We start from the raw sequence: 19,552 nt of genomic DNA on the forward strand, positions 1-19,552 counted from the left end.
TCAAGTCATCATTTTCCTCACAGCATCCTTGAGCTCCTGGTTCCTCAGGCTGTAGATGAGGGGGTTCAGTGTGGGAGGCACCACCAGGTACAGAACTGCCACCACCACATCCAGAGATGGAGAGGACATGGAGGGAGACTTCAGGTGGGCAAACACATCAGTGCTGAGAAACAGGGAGACCACAGCCAGGTGAGGGAGGCACGTGGAAAAGGCTTTGTGCCGTCCCTGCTCAGAGGGGATCCTCAGCACAGCCCTGAAGATCTGCACATAGGAGAAAACTATGAAAATGAAACAACCAAACAGTAAACAGGCAGTAACCACAAGGAGCCCAATTTCACTGAGTTTGGAGTGTGAGCAGGAGAGCTTGAGGATCTGTGGGATTTCACAGAAGAACTGGCCCAGGGCATTGCCATGGCACAGGGGCAGGGAAAATGTATTGGCTGTGTGCAGCAGAGCATTGAGAAAGCCACTGGCCCAGGCAGCTGCTGCCATGTGGGCACAAGCTCTGCTGCCCAGGAGGGTCCCGTAGTGCAGGGGTTTGCAGATGGCAACGTAGCGGTCGTAGCACATGATGGTGAGGAGGGAAATCTCTGTTCCAATGAATAAAATAAGGAAGAAGACCTGTGCAGCACATCCCATGAAGGAGATGGTTGTGGTGTCCCAGAGGGAGTTGTGCATGGCTTTGGGAACAATGGTGCAGATGGTGCCCAGGTCTGTGAGGGACAGGTTGAGCAGGAAGAAGTGCATGGGGGTGTGCAGGTGGTGGTCGCAGGCTACGGCGCTGATGATGAGGCCGTTGCCCAGGAGGGCAGCCAGGTTGATGCCCAGGAAGAGCCACAAGTGCAGGAGCTGCAGCTGCCATGTGTCTGCCAATGGCAGGAGGAGGAACTGGCTGATGGAGCTGCTGTTGGACATTTGCTGCTTCTGGAGGTGGGGCACTGTCCAAGGAGGAAATAACAGTGACAAATCAGATGAGATATTTCTGAGAATAATCACAGCCATATCCCAATACGCCTTTCCCTTCTGCCCACACTCCCCACGTTTCCCTTTTCAGGAAACTTTGCTTCATATCCATGGCTGGAGCCCTGCTTGGTGCTCCCTACATTTCCCATGAGGAGCAGCCCCTCTGCCCACTGGCTGTGAGGGTCAGCCCTGCTCTGCTCCAGGGGGGTCATGGCCATCGTGGGGGCAGGGCCCATCCTGGTGTTCAGCTGTGTCAGATGAAACTGCTCCTAAAGCAAAAGTTCTCATGGGCATCTGCACTCCCAGTTTTGAGAAGATTTCAGGATTCCAGAAGACAGTTTCAGAGGTTTGGTTGTTTTGTTTCTGACTCCCCTCATCTTCCCTGTGGAGTTTTCCTGGATGGCAGAACCCCTCAGCATTTGTGCTGCCCTGAGAAAGGGCAGAGCAGGGCTTCCCAAACACGACCATGTCTGTGGCTTAGTGCAGAGTGAGGGGAGTTGCTCTGTCCCTCTGCCTTCTTCCAGCTGCCCTGGACTTGGACCTTCCTCAGAGAGAGAGTGATCACACTCCCATTTTTGTCTGAAAAGCCACCAGACACTCTTGAGAGCAGAGAGATCCATCACAGACCACTCAATATCTCAGCCTGGCTCAAGGTCTCAAGGACACACATGGCTCATCTCACCAACTCAACAGCATTTCCTGGGATGGGCACAGCATCTCTGCCCCTCTGCACTGGGGATTTCAGATAACACAATTGTGCTATGAAGGTGATTTGCACTCTTGAGGGCAGCTCCCAGCTTGGAAGGACATCTCAGAGAAGAGCCAAGTGTCCTGACAATGGGGTTTGATTCTGGGAAACACACCTCATTCTCCAGGCACACAGAATTCACTACTGACAGCCCCACAGGTCAGAGGAAAATTGGAATGTCTCATTCCCAGGGACCCACCTGCCTGAGGGCGATCACAGGATCAGTGATTGACTCTGTAGCTTGAACTCCCATTCCCAGTGAACCTGACTGAGAGAAGGAGGAAACAACCCCAGTAACAAGGGCAAGTTGAGGAAAAAGGAAATGCACACTGAGGGTCCGGCTGGGAGAAGCCAGGACAGAACCAGGTGGGCACTCAGGGCAGTGTCACCCTGAGCCAGCTGTGCCACCTCCCAGGCTCCAACAATGCCAGGTAGTTCTCAGCCCCTGTGCAGCTCCTCAGTGTTCCCTCTACATGACAAACCACCAGGTATGTGGCTTGAGAGCTTGATAGAATTCCCTCCTTTCACCTTCTCCTTGAGGTATCCCCTGGAAAATATCCTGCAGTGCTCTGGTTCTGTAAGCAGTCCTCACCTATGAAACTCTCACTTGACAGCTTCACAAACCTGCCCTGCCCTGCCCTGCCCTGCCCTGCCCTGCCCTGCCCAGCCAGGGTTTGCTCTTTCCACCCACAGCCTCTCCCCCAGCACTGAGGGAGCTCCCCAGACCAGATGAGAGCTGCCCCTGGTAGGTGGCAGAGCTCCTGCCCTGGCACAGCACCCTGGGGTGCAGAACCCTGCTCTGCAGGACAGTTTGGGGCAGCCTGGGTGGCACAGCCAGGATTCAAACCCTGCAGCCATGTCTGTGAAGAGGGAACCCTGCTGGGATGTCCCTGGGATGGTGCAGCAGAGAGTCCCTGCTTTGCAGCCCGTCCTCATCTTCAGCACCAGAGAAACTGTGATATCCCACATTAGAGACCCTCCAGGCTGTGGGATTTGCCAGCGTTGGGAAATCTTCCCACAGACTGCACATACATTACCCTTCATGCAGACTTACGGTGTGAAAGCCTGGAAAGATTCCTCTTCTGTGGATCTTCCTCTCAACTTTCCTCACACCCCAGACTGTGTGTAACCTCTCTCTGCCCTGCTTTTCTGCCCTCGGTGTGTGCAGGCAGTGCCCTGAGCCCTGCTGGGCTGTGCACAGGAGCTGCTCCTGGGCAGAGCTGTCTCTCTGCAGCGCTGCCCGCTTGCCAGGAGCTCCCTGTGTGCCAGGAGCCCGGCCCAGCTCAGCAGCACAGCAACAGCCCAGGGCATTTAATGGCCCTCTGGGGGGTTTGGTGCTGAGTCCCTGAACATCAGACCCTGAGGAAAGATGCAGGAACCTCTTGAGAAAGAAAAGTCAGAATCAAACTTTAAAGTTTCTTTTGTTGTTAATGGGTCCCTCTGAGTGACTTAACTGAGAAAGTGTCCCCAGATTCCAGTTAGAAAAGAAAGAGACAATGATGACAAATATGGGCTAGGAAAGAAAGGTCACTCTGATGCTGAGGAAAGTAAGAAGCATTTCATTAACCCAAAGGTCACAGTCGTGGCCCCCAGCCCTGGGAAGAGAGGTCCTGTCTCTCCCTCATTCCTCAGGGCTCTTCCTGAGGCACTGGGATGTGGGATGTGCAATGCCAAGGGCAGGATGATGGGGTGGCACCTCCCAGGCTGCTGAACAGGGACAAGGAGGCAATGAGGCCCCAGGGCTGCAAGGCTCACTTGTCTCCTCATGCCATCAGGGGCACACACAGCAGCCATGGCCAAAGGCCTGCACAAGTTGGCTCTCTTGGGTCCTTTCAGCTTTTGCACATCCCTGTCTCCTCTCCAGCCCAGGCTGTCCTACGGTGTCCATGCCCTGCCCCTTTCCCTGCAGGCTGTCGGCATCCCCCGGCTGCCCCACCTCGCTGGCCCCTTCCTGCACTGACATCTCTCCCTCCTCCCTGGCTCTGCCTTGGGACACAAAGCCTTGGGCTGATCCAGACTCCTTCAGGGGGATGTGTTGCACCACAACACTGCCCTTGGGCAGAAATTCCTTTCTCCTTGTGTGCAGTCTGGACGTCCTGAGTTTCTCTTCAAGGACTCTCAGGCTTCTCCTGTTCATTCCTCAGTCTCCACACCACTGGGCCCAGGGCTTGGAGGCTTCCAAACCCCTTCATACGATATCTCTGGTATTTAGCCATGAAAATGTTGTGCTCTTAGTGCAGGAGAGACACAGTGACACTTTTTGCCAAAGGTTGTATTGGCAGAACAAGGCACAGGAACTGCAACTGAATGAGGGGAGATTTCCATTGGATGTCAGGAAGAAATATTTTGTGCTGAGGGTGGCAGGAACCTGGGCCAGGTTACAGAGTAAGTGGAAACCCCATCCCTGGAGCTGCCCAAGGTTTGGAATTTTCTACAACCTAAACTTGTGGAAGGTGTCCCTGAGTAACTGAAGTGCACCTTGACTAGTGGTAATCTTATGTCTCTTCCAACACAAACAGTTTATTATTCTTTTTTCCTGTAACCCCAACTCCTTCTCCACAGGGTTGCAAATACCTACATGCACCATGTTGTCATTTTAATGTGACCTAATCCCCAACACTTTATGAAAATGGAAAAACAGTCCTTTTAGGGACATGAATTTCAATGACGTTGGAGGAACCTTTCAAATCTCAAAAGTTACAAAGGAACTAATAGAGATTTCCAACATCTCAGCATGAAAGGCTCCCCAAGTGATCAGTGACAGCCCCCCAGGATGGCCTTGCAGCTGAGGTTGGGGGTTTTCTCACTCAGGTCCTGAGACTCAGGGTGAGAAGCCAGAAAGTGCATTTAGGAATTGTGCATGATGTGCCATGGGATGTCCAGGAAATGAATGAAGTGATATGTGGAGGAACAGGCACGAGAAAATAAAGAGAAAAGTGTATGAAAGGAGCTGGGCATGTGCAAAGAGGTGACTGGTCAGTGCCTTTCCCTTGCCATGTCCTGCAACTGATCCCACAATCTTTCCCATTTTCTTAATCCCTCCATTGCTAAGAAATAGAATATTAATTAATTCAAGGGAATTTTGTGATTCAGAACCAATGGACATTGATTCTTTTGTTTGCTAAAAGTGTTTAAATAGGTAAAAAAGTGATGCATTGGTGTCTGTGTGAAAGGATTTCTGTTGGACACACACAGAGCACTGGGAATAAAGTGATGCCTTCCTTTCTAACACCAAACATGCAGTGTTAGGGGGTTTTATTACCCCAATCATTTCAGAGGGGTTTGGCAACAGCATGAGCAGGTTTTGATTAATATCTTGTCTCGAAGTTACTGGGGCCCAATTGCTTCCCCATGAGGCTCCTGTAGCAGAAGTGGCTTTGCAGAGCCCAGCAAGAAAGAACACCCTTAACCAGCAGCTCTGCAGGGCTGCCCACCAGGCTGGGCTGGCAAGGGAGGGCTCCTGGCCATGGACTGGCAGGACCTGCTGCTGCCAAGATGCATTTGGGGTTTCAGGCTCTCCCTAGCAGAGGCGCCACCAAGTCACTCTGAGTTGTGACCGTGGCCTTCAATGTGCTGGGGCTGGCCTGGGGCTTTTCCTGCAGTGGGATGTGCCCTGGTCCTGGCACAGGAAAGGCAGTTCCTCCCCCAGCAATCTGCTTCTTCTGCATGTCAGGCCCCCACTCTCTGCCCCTCACTCTGCTCAGTGTTTGCCTTGGCTCGTGGCTGCATTGATTAGATCTGCTTGAGTGTTCTGAGGCACAACCCAACACCTACTGCCTTCTGCACCCACAGCATAAGAAATGTCATTTTCTATGGGGCTGGACCTGATGGGTCTTTGCATTACTGACTTTAATTTCCATTTTTTGAAAATTACCTTTTCCCCAATTGGGTCAAGATGTTGGGCTCTTTCACAGTTGCCTGAAGTAACTCAGAATCATAGAGTGTCCTGAGTTTCAGGGATCTTCAAAGATCACCTATATCCAACCTCCGTGACATGAACAGGGGCACCTTGCACTAGACTGGGTTGCCCAAGAGCTCTGCCCTGCCTGGCCTTGAACACTCCAGCGATGGGGCATCAACAGCTTCTCTGGGAAACCTGTGCCAGCACCCTCAGAGGGAAAATATTCTTCCTAATACCTCATCTAAACCTTCTAATTCAGTCATTCCCCTTTTTCCTGTCACTCCAGGCCCTGGTAAATAGTCTCTCTCCATCTTCTGTTTTGTTCTTTAAGGTACTGGAAGGCCACAATTAGGCCACCCCAAAGGTTCCCTTCTCCCAGCCGAACAATCCCAGCTCTCTCAGCCATCCCTCATGGCAGAGCTGCTCCATCCCTCTGATCATCTTGGTGCCTCCTCTGGACTTGCTCCAACAGCTCCATGTCCTTGCTGTGCTGGGACCCCAGAGCTGGAGGCAGCTCTGCAGGTGGGGTCTCACCTGAGAGGGCAGAATCCCCCTCCCCTGCTGCCCAGGCTGCTTTGGAGGCAGCCCAGGACACCACTGGTCACCACTTGCCTTGGTGACCAAAGATCCAGTAACACATCCCCCCTGGAAAGGCCTTGTATTACCTGGGTCAGGAAGTTTCCCCCCATTCATTCCAGGAGTCTCCTGCAGTGCCCAGAGCCCTCTATGCTGCTTTCCCAGGAGATGTTGAGCAGGTTCGCTCAGCAGGACAAGGGCCTGTGAGCTCGATGCCTCCTGTGAGCTCCAAGTGAGACCATTCCCACCTATTTCATCTCCTAAACCAGAGTCACACATCCTGTACCCTGGAGAGGATAGAAAGGAAAAGTGATTTGATGATTTAGGGAATCTTACAGGAAGCCACTGTAACAGATGTGTGAGATGAGTGCAAAGTTGGTCCTCCAAACCCCAGGGGTGTCACTGACACTGGTCACTGCTCCCCTGTGTCAGGTGAGAGAGCTCCACCTCAGAAACCTCACAGAGCTCCTTGTGTGGGCTGGGGCAGGGGCAGTGATGGGCAGGAAGGGTTTAACTGGACCACTGGGCACTTTCCTAGACAGACAGGTATCCAAAAACCATCCAGAGGGAAGAAAATTTTAAGCTTTTAATATTCTTTTGTGTTCTTCTTCTTGTGTTACCAGGACACAAATACCTGATACTCTTATGCAGTTTCCCTGGGACCCTCTGCCCAGGTTCCATCTGCAGCTCCAACAGGTTTCTGATATCCTGCAGGTCCTCTGTGACAGCTGCCAGTGCCAGGGAAGGACCTCAAATACATCTAGGCCTCCAGTCGCTCTGGGCGGTGATGGTGAGTCAGTGCAGCTCAATCTGAAAACCAAAGAATTTTTTTTGATATTTTGAGTTTTAAATGACGTATTTTTATCAATTGAAATGATTCAATACTTTCAAGGAAATGTCAATACCATTTCCATCATATCAGAATGTGATTGCAGGAGAAAAATTATCAGAATCATAGAGCTGATGAGTCATTGCATCAGAGAATCACTGAGGTTGGAAAAGCCCTCCAAGGTCACCAAGTCCAACCACAATCCAGACCTGCCAAGTCCACCAACAAACCATGTACCCAGGTGACACATCCACACCCCTTGTAAGCCCCTCCAGGGATGGTGACTCTGCCAGGTCCCTGGGCAGCCTGTTCCAAGGCCCAGCCCCATCCTGGGGCCTGACCTCAGAAGCTCCTCCTAAGCCTTGACTGACCCAGCTGAGCAGGAAAGTGTCCCTGGACTGTTCCAGTCAAGCCACAGGGACTCCCTGATGGTACCAGGAGCTCTTGCATGGTAGCGGTGGGAACAGGCAGAAACAGAAGGGGCCAACAGGGGTGGGAAACAAAGGAGGAGTAATTAGCCCTTGTAACCCTGGTGAACTATTTACCTGACTTGTAGCCCACATGGATCAGCACCATTGGGAATTGTTGTCACTGGAAATCAGAGGGAGTGTGGTGCAGAGCCAAGGCTTGTGGAAGGGATTGAAGACATGAGAGTGTCAGAGAGGAGGGACAAATGCCTCAAGGGATATTTCAAGGCCAAAAAGGATGATCTTCCCTGAAAGAGCTGCCAAGCATTGAAAGAGTCTGCCCAGGGAAGGGGCTGAGTCACCATCCCTGAAACAGTCCAAAAGATGTCTGGACATGGCACCTGGGACATGGTTTAGTTGTTGGTGAAGGTGACAGTGATGATAACTTGGGCTCCATGATCTTAGAGGTCATTTCCAACCTTAACTACTCTGATTCCATGGTGACTCAGACACTTCCCTGGACATTCTCCTCCAATGCTCTACAACCCTCAGTTGCACAGACCCCACAGGCAGCCAAGCCCTGTCCTGCCAGGCTGCACAGCCCAGCTCTGCATCTCTCTGGCCCTGGGGACAGCAGGGATTACTCCTTGGGGACACCTCAGTTGCTCTTTCATTGCCACCCACCCCAGCAGGCTCTGAATGAAACCTGTTGCTTGCCTGGGACTTTGGGCACTTGGTACCAGCTTTCTGTGTTCCAGTGAGGAGTGACAAAGAGCCTCAGTGGGCACCTGGAAGTCACATCAACCTCCCAGTCCCTTGACAGTCCCAGCTGAGCTCAGGACAAAAGCTCCTTTAGGTCTGGAGGTTCTTTGCAGCAGCTTTTTAGCAGAGCTGCCACCTGGGCCAGTAAAGGGGATGCTGAAACCTGTGTGAGCCTTGCCAGCCTTGGTTCCTGTAGGACAATAAGGAACTACAGAATCATAAACAGTTTGAGTCAGAAGGGCCCTTATAGGTCATCCAATCCAGACCCCTGCAATGAAAAGGGACATTTTCAACTAGATCAGGTTGCTCAGATCCCCATCCAAGCTGCCCTTGAATGTTTCCAAGGGTGGGGCACCGACCACTGCTCTGGACAACCACCCTCAATGTAAAAGATTCTTGTTTATATCTAGTTGGAATCTGCCCTCTGTAAGCTTAAAACCATTATCTCTTGTCTCATCAAGCCCATCAAGCTCATCTGCCCAGGCCCTGCTGAAAAGTCTTTCAGGTGCTCCTGACAAGCCTTGACCAAATCAGATGAGCCATGAAAGGTCCCTTGGCTGTTCCAGGTGTGTGGTGAAGTGTCCCTTGACTGTGCCAAGTGCTCCTGTATGATAAAGGTGGGGTCAATCCTGCCCATAACAGGTGGGGATCACAGTACAATCACCCACTCTCTGAAAGCCTTGGAACATTTCCCTACATGAATTGTATGTAGCACAAGTGGAACAATTCCCAAACATTTTGGAAACTCCAGTCATTCCTGACATGAGGATGGAAATTCAGCAGAGAACTAAAGCCAGTCACCCTGTGACCCCACAAACAGAGGTCCTGAGGGAGGCTCCTGGAGCTCCCCAGCACCTCCCTCTCAGTGGGCACCTGTGGGAGCCTCTCAGAGCTCGGGAACCCTCAAGTTTGCAACACTCCAAAGAGCGTCGCTGATGTCCAGGACAATTCTGATCCCCCCTCAACAAACACACCCCTCCAGGTGCCCCCCTTGTCTCTTGGGAAACACAAAGGGATGGGATGGGAGTGTTTCACTGACAACCAGGAGAATTGTGCATGGGCACCTTTACACACACAGATATTGATGTGTCCAAACATCTCTGCCTGTGTGTGTTTGAATTGAGTGTGGTGTGAATGTTGTTGTTGTGAATCTATAATTGAGTCACTGTTAAAATTGTAGCAAATGGCATCAATTCACTTGATAACTGTTAAATTTGTCAATGATAAAGTGCCATTAATATGTTTTAACATTTTTGTATCCAAATACTTTGCACCCTGAACCTCTTGCAGCTCAAGTCTCTGTATAAATCATTCCCTTTCACTAAAAAAAACATATATTTTTTGTGCAGTCCACTTTGAAATTTTTTCCTTAGCAAAACTACAAAACAACTCCAATTAGTACAAGTCTTGAAGACTTGAAAGCAATTAAAGAAAGAGAAATAAATTGTTTTTATGTGTCTTAATAAGCCCCCATGTGTATTTGGAGATGAGTCCATGATCCTCAAGTAGTGAGACAAAATTTGAAAAACTGCTCAAGAAGTCAGAGGCCAAACTCCAAGTTCCTTGAAGCATCAATGGGCCCCACTGAGGGCAGGCACTGACAAAGCCTCCCCAGGGACTCCTTGGAGCAGATCCTTGGAGGCCCTGATTGCAGGGAGACAAAGGCTCTGTGCAGGCACCTGCAATGCTGAGAAAACCCTGGGCTGGTTGGAGGAAGCACAAAGGCCAAGGCCTGAGCCCCAGGCCCTGGGACAGCAGGTCCTGTCCCTCACAGGTGGCTCAGGGCTGTTTGTGGGGCAGTGGGGTGGGAGGGGGAGGAACAACAAATGTTCAAATCTGCAACCCCTCCCAGACTCCTCAGGGAGGGCTGAGGGAGAAACCAAGTCCAGAACCTCAAAGGAAAGTTCTTTCTGCTGTTCTCAGTGGCAGAGGCAGCTGCCAGAGCCCAGGGGACAAAGGCCTGGGTGCCTTTGTGCCTTCCAGCCCTGCCGGAGTCCTTGGCCATCTGTCCTGCAGCCTCTCCTGCCCTGTCCCTGCTGCTCCTCTGGCCTTGCAGGCTGCACACACCCATCCTGCTTTGCCACCAGCCCTCCCAGCAGCATTTCTGTGCCCTCACTGATGTCTCTGCACCATCTCTGACTGTTCCCTGGAACACAAAGCCATGGGATGATACTGACACCCTCTTGGTGACCTCTTGTACCACAAGGCTACTCTCTGAGTGACATTTCTTTTTCCTCCCTTCCACTCAGAAACTTCCAAGCTACACTTTGTGACTTTCCTTCTCTTTCCAGTACCAAGAAAAGCTCTGTCATCCTGGCAGAATCACAGAATATGCTGAGCTGGAAGAGGCCTGTAAGGATAATTGAGTCCAACCCTTAGTCCTGCACAGGACCTTCCCCAAGAGTCACACCATGTGAGGATCATCCAAGCGCTGCTTGAGCTCTATCAGGCTTGGAGCTGTGACCAGTGCCCCATGGAGCCTGTCGAATGCCCAACCAGATCTTCCTTGGACCATCTCCAGTTCTTCCTCATTCCTCCACAATGGGGAACCTCAAACTCAGACACATCAGTCCAGATGTGTTACCCCAGGGCTCAGTCCAAGGGGGTGACACCTCCCTTGTCTGGGTTGCCACACTCCCTTCAAGGCAGCCCCATGTCCTGTTGTCCTTATTAACTTTGATCCTGATATCCTGTGCCTCAGGACATCCCTCACACAGCCCAGGCCCTTCCCCTCAGGGTCACTCCAGAGCTGTTCAGGTCCCTGCCCTCATCTCTGGGTCATTGTGACCCCAGGGCAGGACTGGCCTCTTTGCCTTCTAAAACTCCAGCAGGTTTGTGTTGCCAGAGCCCAGAGCTCCTCAGGGCCCCTGAGAGGGACTCTCAGCTGGGGCAGCTCTCAGGGTGTGTGCACAGGTGGCTCAGCTGCCTCTGGGTGCCCAAGGCTGCTGCTGCCTGTCAGGGAGGTGACAGATGTGACCTGGCAGCCCCTTCTCAGCCACGGGCCCCTGGAGATGCTGAGGCCCAGCTGACTCCTCACAGCATTGCCACCCATGATGGGAAAGAAGCTGGAGAGGTGAGAAGAGCAGGGAAAAGGAGAGGGTGGGGCCCCCAGAACTGCTCAGGAGGTGGATGAGAATTGGCGGGATGATATGTAAGGGATGGGAGAAGAGGGAAAGTGTGAGCTGTGACCCCCAAACTGATCTTGTGGGGGCTTGGGGATTGAGGGGATGATGGGAATGGGAGGGAATAGGTAGAAGGGTGGAAAAGGAGGGGTGGGCTGGCAGGATGGACGGTTTCATGAGGGTCTTTGGTCAGACGGGGACGCAGGAAAAGGGGATGCACGGGTGGCTCCCTGAGCTCCCAACCTGCTGTGGGGTGCTGGGGTTGCTGGGTGGGGAGGGGGCACCGTGGGGCAGGGGGGAGTGGAAAGCTTAGACAAAGTTGATAACAAAAGAATTACTTATTACTAGAAATGATGAGATAAAATATGTTAATCAAAATTATTTATTACACAATATAAATCCTAAAACTACAGTAACTACGGTATAAGAGAGGACAGTGCACTGTCCTCAAGCAATTCTTGAAGCAATTCTACTAAAGCTACCAAAAAGGAAATAATTATTAATTAGCAATTGATGTAGCTCAGACAGCCCAAGGATGCTGGGGAGATGTCTGCTCTCAGCCTCCAGGAGTGACATTAGCTGGGGTCCCCACCCAAGGGAGGAATCTCTACACACACCCCTCAGGAGGGGTTACCTGGGAAGAACCTGCCTCTGTGAAAGGAGTCTGGACTTTTATAGTATAAAGGGATTGACTGACAGTCATTTGAGTCCAGTGGTTGCCTCACCATCAGGATGTTAATTAGGTGTTGAAGTCAGACCCATACATGTGCAAACAGGGCATTGTTTGTTTGAACATTCCAGCGCGGATGTCTGTTCTTTCAGTCCGGCGGGTAGACCTGTTCTCTTTCAGTTTTGTGGGTAGACCTGTTTGCTCTCAGTCGGCGGGTATTTTCAAGTCTCTAGGTAGACCTGTTCTCTCTTCCCGTCCAGCGGGTACTCCTCAGCCCGACGGGTAGACCTGTTCTAAGCACGGCTAGTACTGTTCGCTCAGTGGGGCAGGTAGACCTGGTCTCTCTCCTAGTCCGGCGGGTTGACTTGTTCACTTTTCCAGTCCGGCGGGAAGCCTTTTTAGTCTGGCGGGTTGACCTGATCACTACCTCAGTCCAGAGGGTAGACCTGTTTCACTGCGGCGGGTAGACCTGTTCTCTAAGCTCAGCCGGTAGACCTGCTGTCTCTGCCGGACTTTGCGCTTCAGCCGCTGGTTTCCGGAGCCTGGGCGTCCCCGGGTAGACCTGGTAGCGGCGGCGGGCGGGTAGACCTGTTCTCTCTCACACCGCCGCCCACACCCGCTCCCAAACCCGCTCCGGCCGCCCCGCCGGGACCGCCTTCCAACGGAGTGGGCGCTGCCAACCCAGGAACACCCCCGGGACAAGGGGAGGGGGCACCCACGCTCCTCCTCTTCCTCTTCCTTTCCAGCGCTCCGACTGCGCGCCAGGAACTCTCGGGTGAGCAGGAAAACAGGGGGGGAAAGGGGGAAAGGGGAAAGGGGAGCTGGGCCCCCCCAAACTGCACAGTGCCCTCCTAAGGGCCGTGCGGGCTGTGCCATGGAACACGAGAGCCGGGATGGGCCCGGCCAAAGCCCCCAAGGGCACCAGGATGTGCCGCTCCTTGGAGCCCGCGCTGGGGCTGCCGCGGGGCGGGGCCGGAGCTGCACACAGGGACGGCAAAGGGCCCCGACAAAGTGCTGCGGGACTCCCGAGCCGAGCCCCGAATAGCCTGGGGGGGCTCTGGGGGGTTGGGTTGTGTTCGGGGGATGGGTGGGGCTTGAGGGACCCCAAAGCTGAGCTGGGAATGCCCCTTGGGGGATATTGGGGATACTGGGGGTCCCCGGGAGGTGTTCTGGGGGGTCTCAGTGTCGGTTCCCGGCAGAGCCACTTGGTGAGCAGGGGGATGACGGGACCCCCTTGGGGGGTTGGTGTGCCTGGGTCAGGCCCTTCGTTGGCAGCCCGGAGAGGGGGGACACCCTAAACCCCAAAGTGGGGAGACCAGAGAGGGAGAACTCCTGGCAGGGTTTTTGGGGGGGCTCAGTGTTTGTGGTTTTTGGGTTGAATTTCGGGGGTGCAGGGGGAACACAGTACTGAAAAAAAAATATTCCAGGGCATCCCAGTGCCAAGGACAGGGGGGTGCAGGGGCTTGAATAATTGGGTTGAGGGGTCCAGGCAAACCCTGTGCTTAGAAAAGGGCGGTCCAGGGTTCCCCGATGTTGGGGAAAGGGGATCATGGGTTACAGAGACCCAGAATGGCCAGGAAAGGGTGTTCAAGATGTCCCCCATTGTTCAGAAAAGGGGTGCCTGGGGTCTGGGAAATGCAGGAGTGCGGATCCTGGGAGTCCCAGAGTCAAGGAAAAGGGGGATGTGGGGGCAGGAAGTGGTGGGATGGCCAGGAAAGGGTGTGCAGGATAAGGGGGTGCATGAGCATCTCAGTTCTGGAAATTGGGATCAGGAAGGTGCCAAGCTGAAGGACAGGGAAGATTAGGGGTGGGGAGAGGTGGTTTGGGAGTGCGGGGGGTCTCTGCCCAGAAAAGGGGAGTCCAGTGGGTGCCAGGGTAAAGGAAAAGGGAGTGTGGAGTCTGGGAGAGGCAGGATGGTGTTACAAACTGCTTAAATATCACTGAAAGAAGTTAGGTTCAAAATATTTTCCCCAACAAAATTAAACTAAGTTCTCTGTTAATTCAAAAGCCTGATTTTTTATTATTAAGAAATTGCTAAGAAATTCAGGAGAGGGAAATAAGAACAGCTAGGAAAACAATAAGAATACTTTTGAGAACCAAAAAAAAAAAAGTTTACCACCAAAACAAAGTATTTTTCTGCCATCTTAGTGTGTGTGGGGGATAAGCGATGTTGTGTCTGTTCCTGTAGGCAGAGGTGTGGAATGCAGCTCTTGCAGTGCAGATGTGATGCTCAGTCTGTGCTGCTCTCCCTTGTGCAGCAGGGCTGCTCCTCGCTCTCTGCAGAGCTCTCAGGCTCCGCGGAGCTGTCGCTCACGGGCAGCAGCGGCGCAGCCACCCCAGGCTGAACAGGGCCAGGGCTGGGTCAGCAGGAGCAGAACTGACGCAGGGAGCAAGGCAGAGCTCAGCTTTCTCCTTAGTCTGCAGGGAAGTCCATTGAGGAGATCATCCTGAGTGCCATCACACAGTCAGTGTGGGTTTGGGAAAGGCAGGTCCTGGTTGACAAACCTTATCACCCTCTATGACAAAATGACCCACTGAGGAGATGAGGGAAAGGCTGTGGATGTGTCTCTCTGGAATTCAGTCAAGTCTTTGGCACCACCTCCCACAGCATCTCCTGCAGAAACTGGCTGCTCATGTCTGGGATGAGGGAACTGTTTGCACCCTCAGTAAATTGGTGGACAACACCAAGGTGGGTGTGATTGTGGGTCTGCTGGAGGGCAGGAAAGTTCTGCAGAGGCATCTGGACAAGCTGGATCAATAAGACCAAGTGTCAGATCCTGACCTTGGGTCCCAACAACCCCATGGAATGCTCCAGGCTGGAGGCAGAGTTGCTTGAGAGCTGCTCAGCAGGAAGGGACTTGGGGGTGCTGCTGGAGAGTGGCTGGATATGAGTCAGAGTGTGCCCAGGTGGGCAAGAAGGCCAAAGGCATCTGGCCAGTGTAAGGAATAATGTGGCCAGCAGGACCAGGACAGGGATTGTCCCTCTGTGCTGGGCACTGCTGAGGCCTCACCTCAAGTCCTGTGCTCAGTTCTGAGCCTCTCTCTACAGAAAGGACATTGAGGGACTGGAGTGTGTCCAGAGAAGGAAATGGAGCTGGAAAAGAGTCTGGAAAACATGTTGGATGAGGAACTGGTGTTCTTGAGTCTGGAGAAGAGGAGGCTCAGGGAGGACCTCATTGCTCTCTTCAAAGACCCAAAAGGAGGTCTTAGTGAGCAGGGGCCCCCTTCTCTTCTGCCAACCCTGTAGGGAGGGAAAGAGAGGAAACAGACTTGAGTATGTCAAGGATCAGATTAGATATTAAAAATATGTTTTTCACTGAGAGGGTGTTTATGCAATGAAATAATTAGCCCAGGGAGGTGGTGGTATCTTGAAGGGCTCAAGTGGTGTATGGATGTGACATCTTGGAATACGATTTAGGGATGATTCTAGTGGTGCTTGGATGACAGTTGGACAAGAAGACTTTGAAGGTCTCTTCCAGCCTTGATAAATCTGTGAGTCTCAGACCTGTCATCAGTGCCTCCAAATTTCTGCTCAAAAAAACCCTGGGGATGTTTTCACATTTGTGTCCCTCAGTGGGACCCGTTAGCACTATAAGAAACTTTACAGTTTGAATCTCACTTTAACTTTCCTCAGGGTCTGATGTTCAGGGACTCAGCACCAAACCCCCCAGAGGGCCATTAAATGCCCTGGGCTGTTGCTGTGCTGCTGAGCTGGGCCGGGCTCCTGGCACACAGGGAGCTCCTGGCAAGCGGGCAGCGCTGCAGAGAGACAGCTCTGCCCAGGAGCAGCTCCTGTGCACAGCCCAGCAGGGCTCAGGGCACTGCCTGCACACACCGAGGGCACAGCAGAGAAGGGACAGAGATGAGAGGCAGCCTGGGCTGGGAGGGGACTGAGCTCTCACTATAGGAGAAACCTCCACAGTATTTGAAAGAAGAATTCTCTGGCTATAGGAAAGTTAATCTTCCCTTCCTGCAGGGATCTCCTAAAGCTGGCACATCCCACAGCATGCAGGATCTTTCAGAAGGACTCCCACAGTTCTTCAGTGGAGAGAAGGTGACCACATGGCAGAGCAGGGCAGGACCTGCAGGCATTAAAGACAGACAAGAGAAGTGAGAAAGAGGTTGAAGGTGTCCTGGGGTGGGCGGACAGGTGAGAGCTCATCAGGAGAGGAATCTTCACAGCCCTTTGCCAGGGTAAGTCTCAGGCTGCAGAGCAGTGCAGGTGAGTACCTAGAAGTGTCCCTTACACCTGCCAAATGCCAGCAGTGACAGGAACTCCCCATCCCTGGCTCGATCCAGCCTGTCCAGACCCCTCTGCAGAGCCTGCCTGCCCTCCAGCAGATCAACAATCCCACCTAACCTGTTGTCATCTGAACAAATGCTGCAGAACATGCTCAGTAAAGTTCCTGAAACCCCAAAATATTTGGATTAGTGGAGATTTATCTCTGCACAACAAAGTAATTCATTCACTTTCTCTCTTTTCCTCCCTCTCTGGATCAAGGGAACTTCTGACATCAGTGTGTGACTCACTTTGTGCAAAGAGCAAAATGGACAGAATTGGGGTAGGGAGCACTTGGAGGGACCTTTAGATCTGTGCTTGACACATAACATGTTTTCCATTGGTCTAAAATTGCCTGCTGTGGAATGTGGACGTCAGTAATGTGAACTTAAAATACAGCAGAGGAATTTCTTCTATTTTTGAGCTGTGCCTCTCTTTGGTTTTGTTTGCTGACAATACACGAACATCCCTGTGTGTCTCCTGCAGCTCTTTCTCCAAGTACAGCAGGTGGGAGTTGGTGCCAAGGAGCTGAAACCTGCAGGTCCAGCCTTTAGTGGAGGAAGCTCAGATTCCACAAGGCTGCTTTGAGTGCCAGGGGTGTGATGAGGGAAATGGTGGGGTGGGGATTAGGGATAATGTTTCATTGATTGTGAAACATAAAATATCTTGATTTTCATGTCTATTTAGACTGCATTAAGAGACACTCAGGATTATCATTTGGGGATGGCTGATATTAATGTTTAAACAGTAAAAAATAAACAGGCTACAAAAAAGACTTATTTTCTCTTTTTTTTTAAATAGTAAAAGATATTCAATTTGAATGTGCTTCTTTTATCTGCGAATTTAACCACAGAAGATTTGAAAATCGAAAGTAAATTATTCCCAGGGGGTTATCTGATTAAGATCACTGAATAAATGGAGGGAATGAGCAGAAAAAGAGACCATTCCTGGTGATCAGGAGCAATATCAGTTAGGGATTGTTGCTCTCAGTGTATTAACAGGGAAAAAAGTAAACGGGACAAGAAGAAATCTTTCTTTTTTTTTTGTTACTGTAATACACTCACTTTGAATACACTTCTGAAATCTGTCTAATTAACCACAAAAATTTCAAGACTTAATAGTAAATTATTCCCAGAGGCTTGTCTTGTTAGGTTGTTTTGAATGTTAATGAGCACTCTGGCACTGAATTCCCTAACTGAAGATCTGAAGACAGAACAAGTCTCTAAAAAAGTAAAATTCATCAGCAAAGCTCCAGGTTCCTGAGGATGTCACCAAGCTCTGCTCAGGCCATCACTGAAAAGAGACCCCAGAGGGGAAGAGCAGACAAGGAGACCATTCCTGAGGGCTGGGGAAGCAGCAGCTCAGAGTCATTGGTTACAGGTGGAAAAGGGACTGTGGAATGTGGCTGTGAAAGTGCCTGATGGACTTTGCCAAGCAGGACAGCCAAGCCCTGCCACCCATCTCTGGTTCCTCACAGGATGCTCCTGGAGCAGAGTGATGTGGGGTGTGGAATGGGGAGTGCAGGAGAGCAGTAGGACACCTCCACAGCTCTATGGAGTGGGTGAGGAGGTGACAAGCCCTGGGGCTGTAAGGAACTGGTTTCTTCTCATAGGCTGTCAAGCCCCAGGAAACTGCCCTGTTGCAGACAAGCACAGTGAAGAGCCAAAGTGTGTGAGAGCAGGAGAGGGCACAGCAGTGTCCCTTCCACAGCCAGGCCTCCAGGGACACACCTGAAGGAGCAGCAGAGCAGGGTCTGGGCTTTGTCTTTGTTTCCTGGACACCCTGGCCAAGGGGCCCCAGGGCAATTGTCACAGATCACCACCTGCAAACACCATTCCCAGCACTGGCCTCTCACCCACCACTGACAGGTTGTTTGTCCCTCCATGAGGACACCAAATGAGCAGCTCACAAGGCCATGCTGCAATTGTACAGAGGAGACTTCAGCATGCACAGTGTGTGTGTGGGGAGATGAACCCAAGAGAACACAAACACCATCAGCTAATCCTGGAGATGCTGGGAAGGGCTGTGGGACACACAGTGTCTCGAGGTCACTTCACTCTGGGCCCCACATCCCCTGGAAAACCCCCAGGATGCAGCACTGGGATGTGCTTCTGAGCACAGAGCTCCCCCTGTGTCCATCCCTCAGGCCGTGGGGCATCTCAGAGAGGGGCAGAGCAGGTGACACCCCACAGGGCTGAGGTGCCTCCAGTCCATGGTAGTGGCAGTGAGAGCCCAGGGAGAGACTGTGACTCCTGCAATGATCTCCCCGTGGGTGTAAAAGGGAAAGACTCTCTGATCACTCCTGGGTGCATGAGAATCCCACAATCCCAGTTCAGAGGTGGATGTCTTGCTGGACCTTGACATTTCTTTGAGTGACTCCAGGAACAAACTCCACTGGCCCAGTGAGATTCACCTAAGTGGTCTTGGACAGTTGATTCCAAGTGCTCCTGAACTGCTGCATCACCCTTGCCTGGGATTCTGGGCTCTGCTCTCAAAAGGCCCAGAGCAATCTGAGAGGTTCTGGGGTCCTTGGAAAAGGCAGATGCCAAGCCCATCTTTAAAAACAGCAAAATGAGAATGGGGAGAATTACAGACTGCCCATCAAGGTGCTCTATCACTGCCCTTCCCAGATGGACAGGGGAGAGAGAATAAGGTGGAAAATGACTGGTAGGTTTGGATAAGGCACTTTACTAAAGCAAAAGCCAAAGTTTGCACACAAACAAAAAAAGAAGAAAATAACCAGGTTTATTCTCTACTTCCCATCATCGGTGATGTCTGGCCATGTCCCAGCAAGCCAGGCTTCAGCACACGGAGCAGCTGCTCAGCAGGGAAACATTGGAAACAATGAATGCTCCCCTTCCTCCTCCTTTCCTCAGCTTTTATATCTGAGCTGACATCCCATGGTCTGGAATATCCCTCTGGTCACTGGCTCAGCTGGCCTGGCTGTGTCCCCTCCCAGGACCTTGCCCTCAGTTGGGGAAGGAATGTTGCAGTGCTGGGGCTGTGCCAGGTCTGCTCAGCAGTAGCCAAAACATTGGTGTGTTCTCAGCACCTTTCCAGCTCCCAACACAAAGCACAGCACTGGGAGGGCTGCTGTGGGGAAATGAGCTCCAGCTCAGCCAGACCCAAAATATTTCCATAACATTCAGTAATGTCCCAGGATTGCTTTAGGTCTGTGAGGCCCTGCAGTGTCCAGGTGACATCCTGGTTCCCTGAGGTTCCACAGTGTGACAATAACCCCTTGAGTCTATGAGGTTAAAAACTGTCTCAAGACCCCTTTTTTTCCAAGTGGCCC

The 19,552-nt window shown here is 51.9% G+C and overlaps 2 protein-coding genes across 2 annotated transcripts in view; one reads left to right on the plus strand and one right to left on the minus strand.

Annotated features, from left to right (window-relative positions):
- LOC139685212 (olfactory receptor 14J1-like) overlaps window positions 1-19,552 on the minus strand; it is a 24,061-nt gene continuing 4,509 nt past the window's right edge. The window contains exon 2 of the mRNA XM_071581851.1: window positions 1-492. Within this exon, the coding sequence (XP_071437952.1) occupies window positions 1-492 (492 nt within the window). The remainder of the gene's footprint in view (window positions 493-19,552) is intronic.
- Window positions 12,707-19,552, plus strand: part of LOC139685218 (olfactory receptor 14I1-like) — a 22,951-nt gene continuing 16,105 nt past the window's right edge. The window contains exon 1 of the mRNA XM_071581856.1: window positions 12,707-12,753. The gene's annotated coding sequence lies outside the window, so the exon portion shown is untranslated. The remainder of the gene's footprint in view (window positions 12,754-19,552) is intronic.

The sequence above is a fragment of the Pithys albifrons genome, unplaced genomic scaffold, assembly GCF_047495875.1.
Source record: "Pithys albifrons albifrons isolate INPA30051 unplaced genomic scaffold, PitAlb_v1 scaffold_44, whole genome shotgun sequence".
In the NCBI taxonomy this organism is placed as follows: Eukaryota; Metazoa; Chordata; class Aves; order Passeriformes; family Thamnophilidae; genus Pithys; species Pithys albifrons.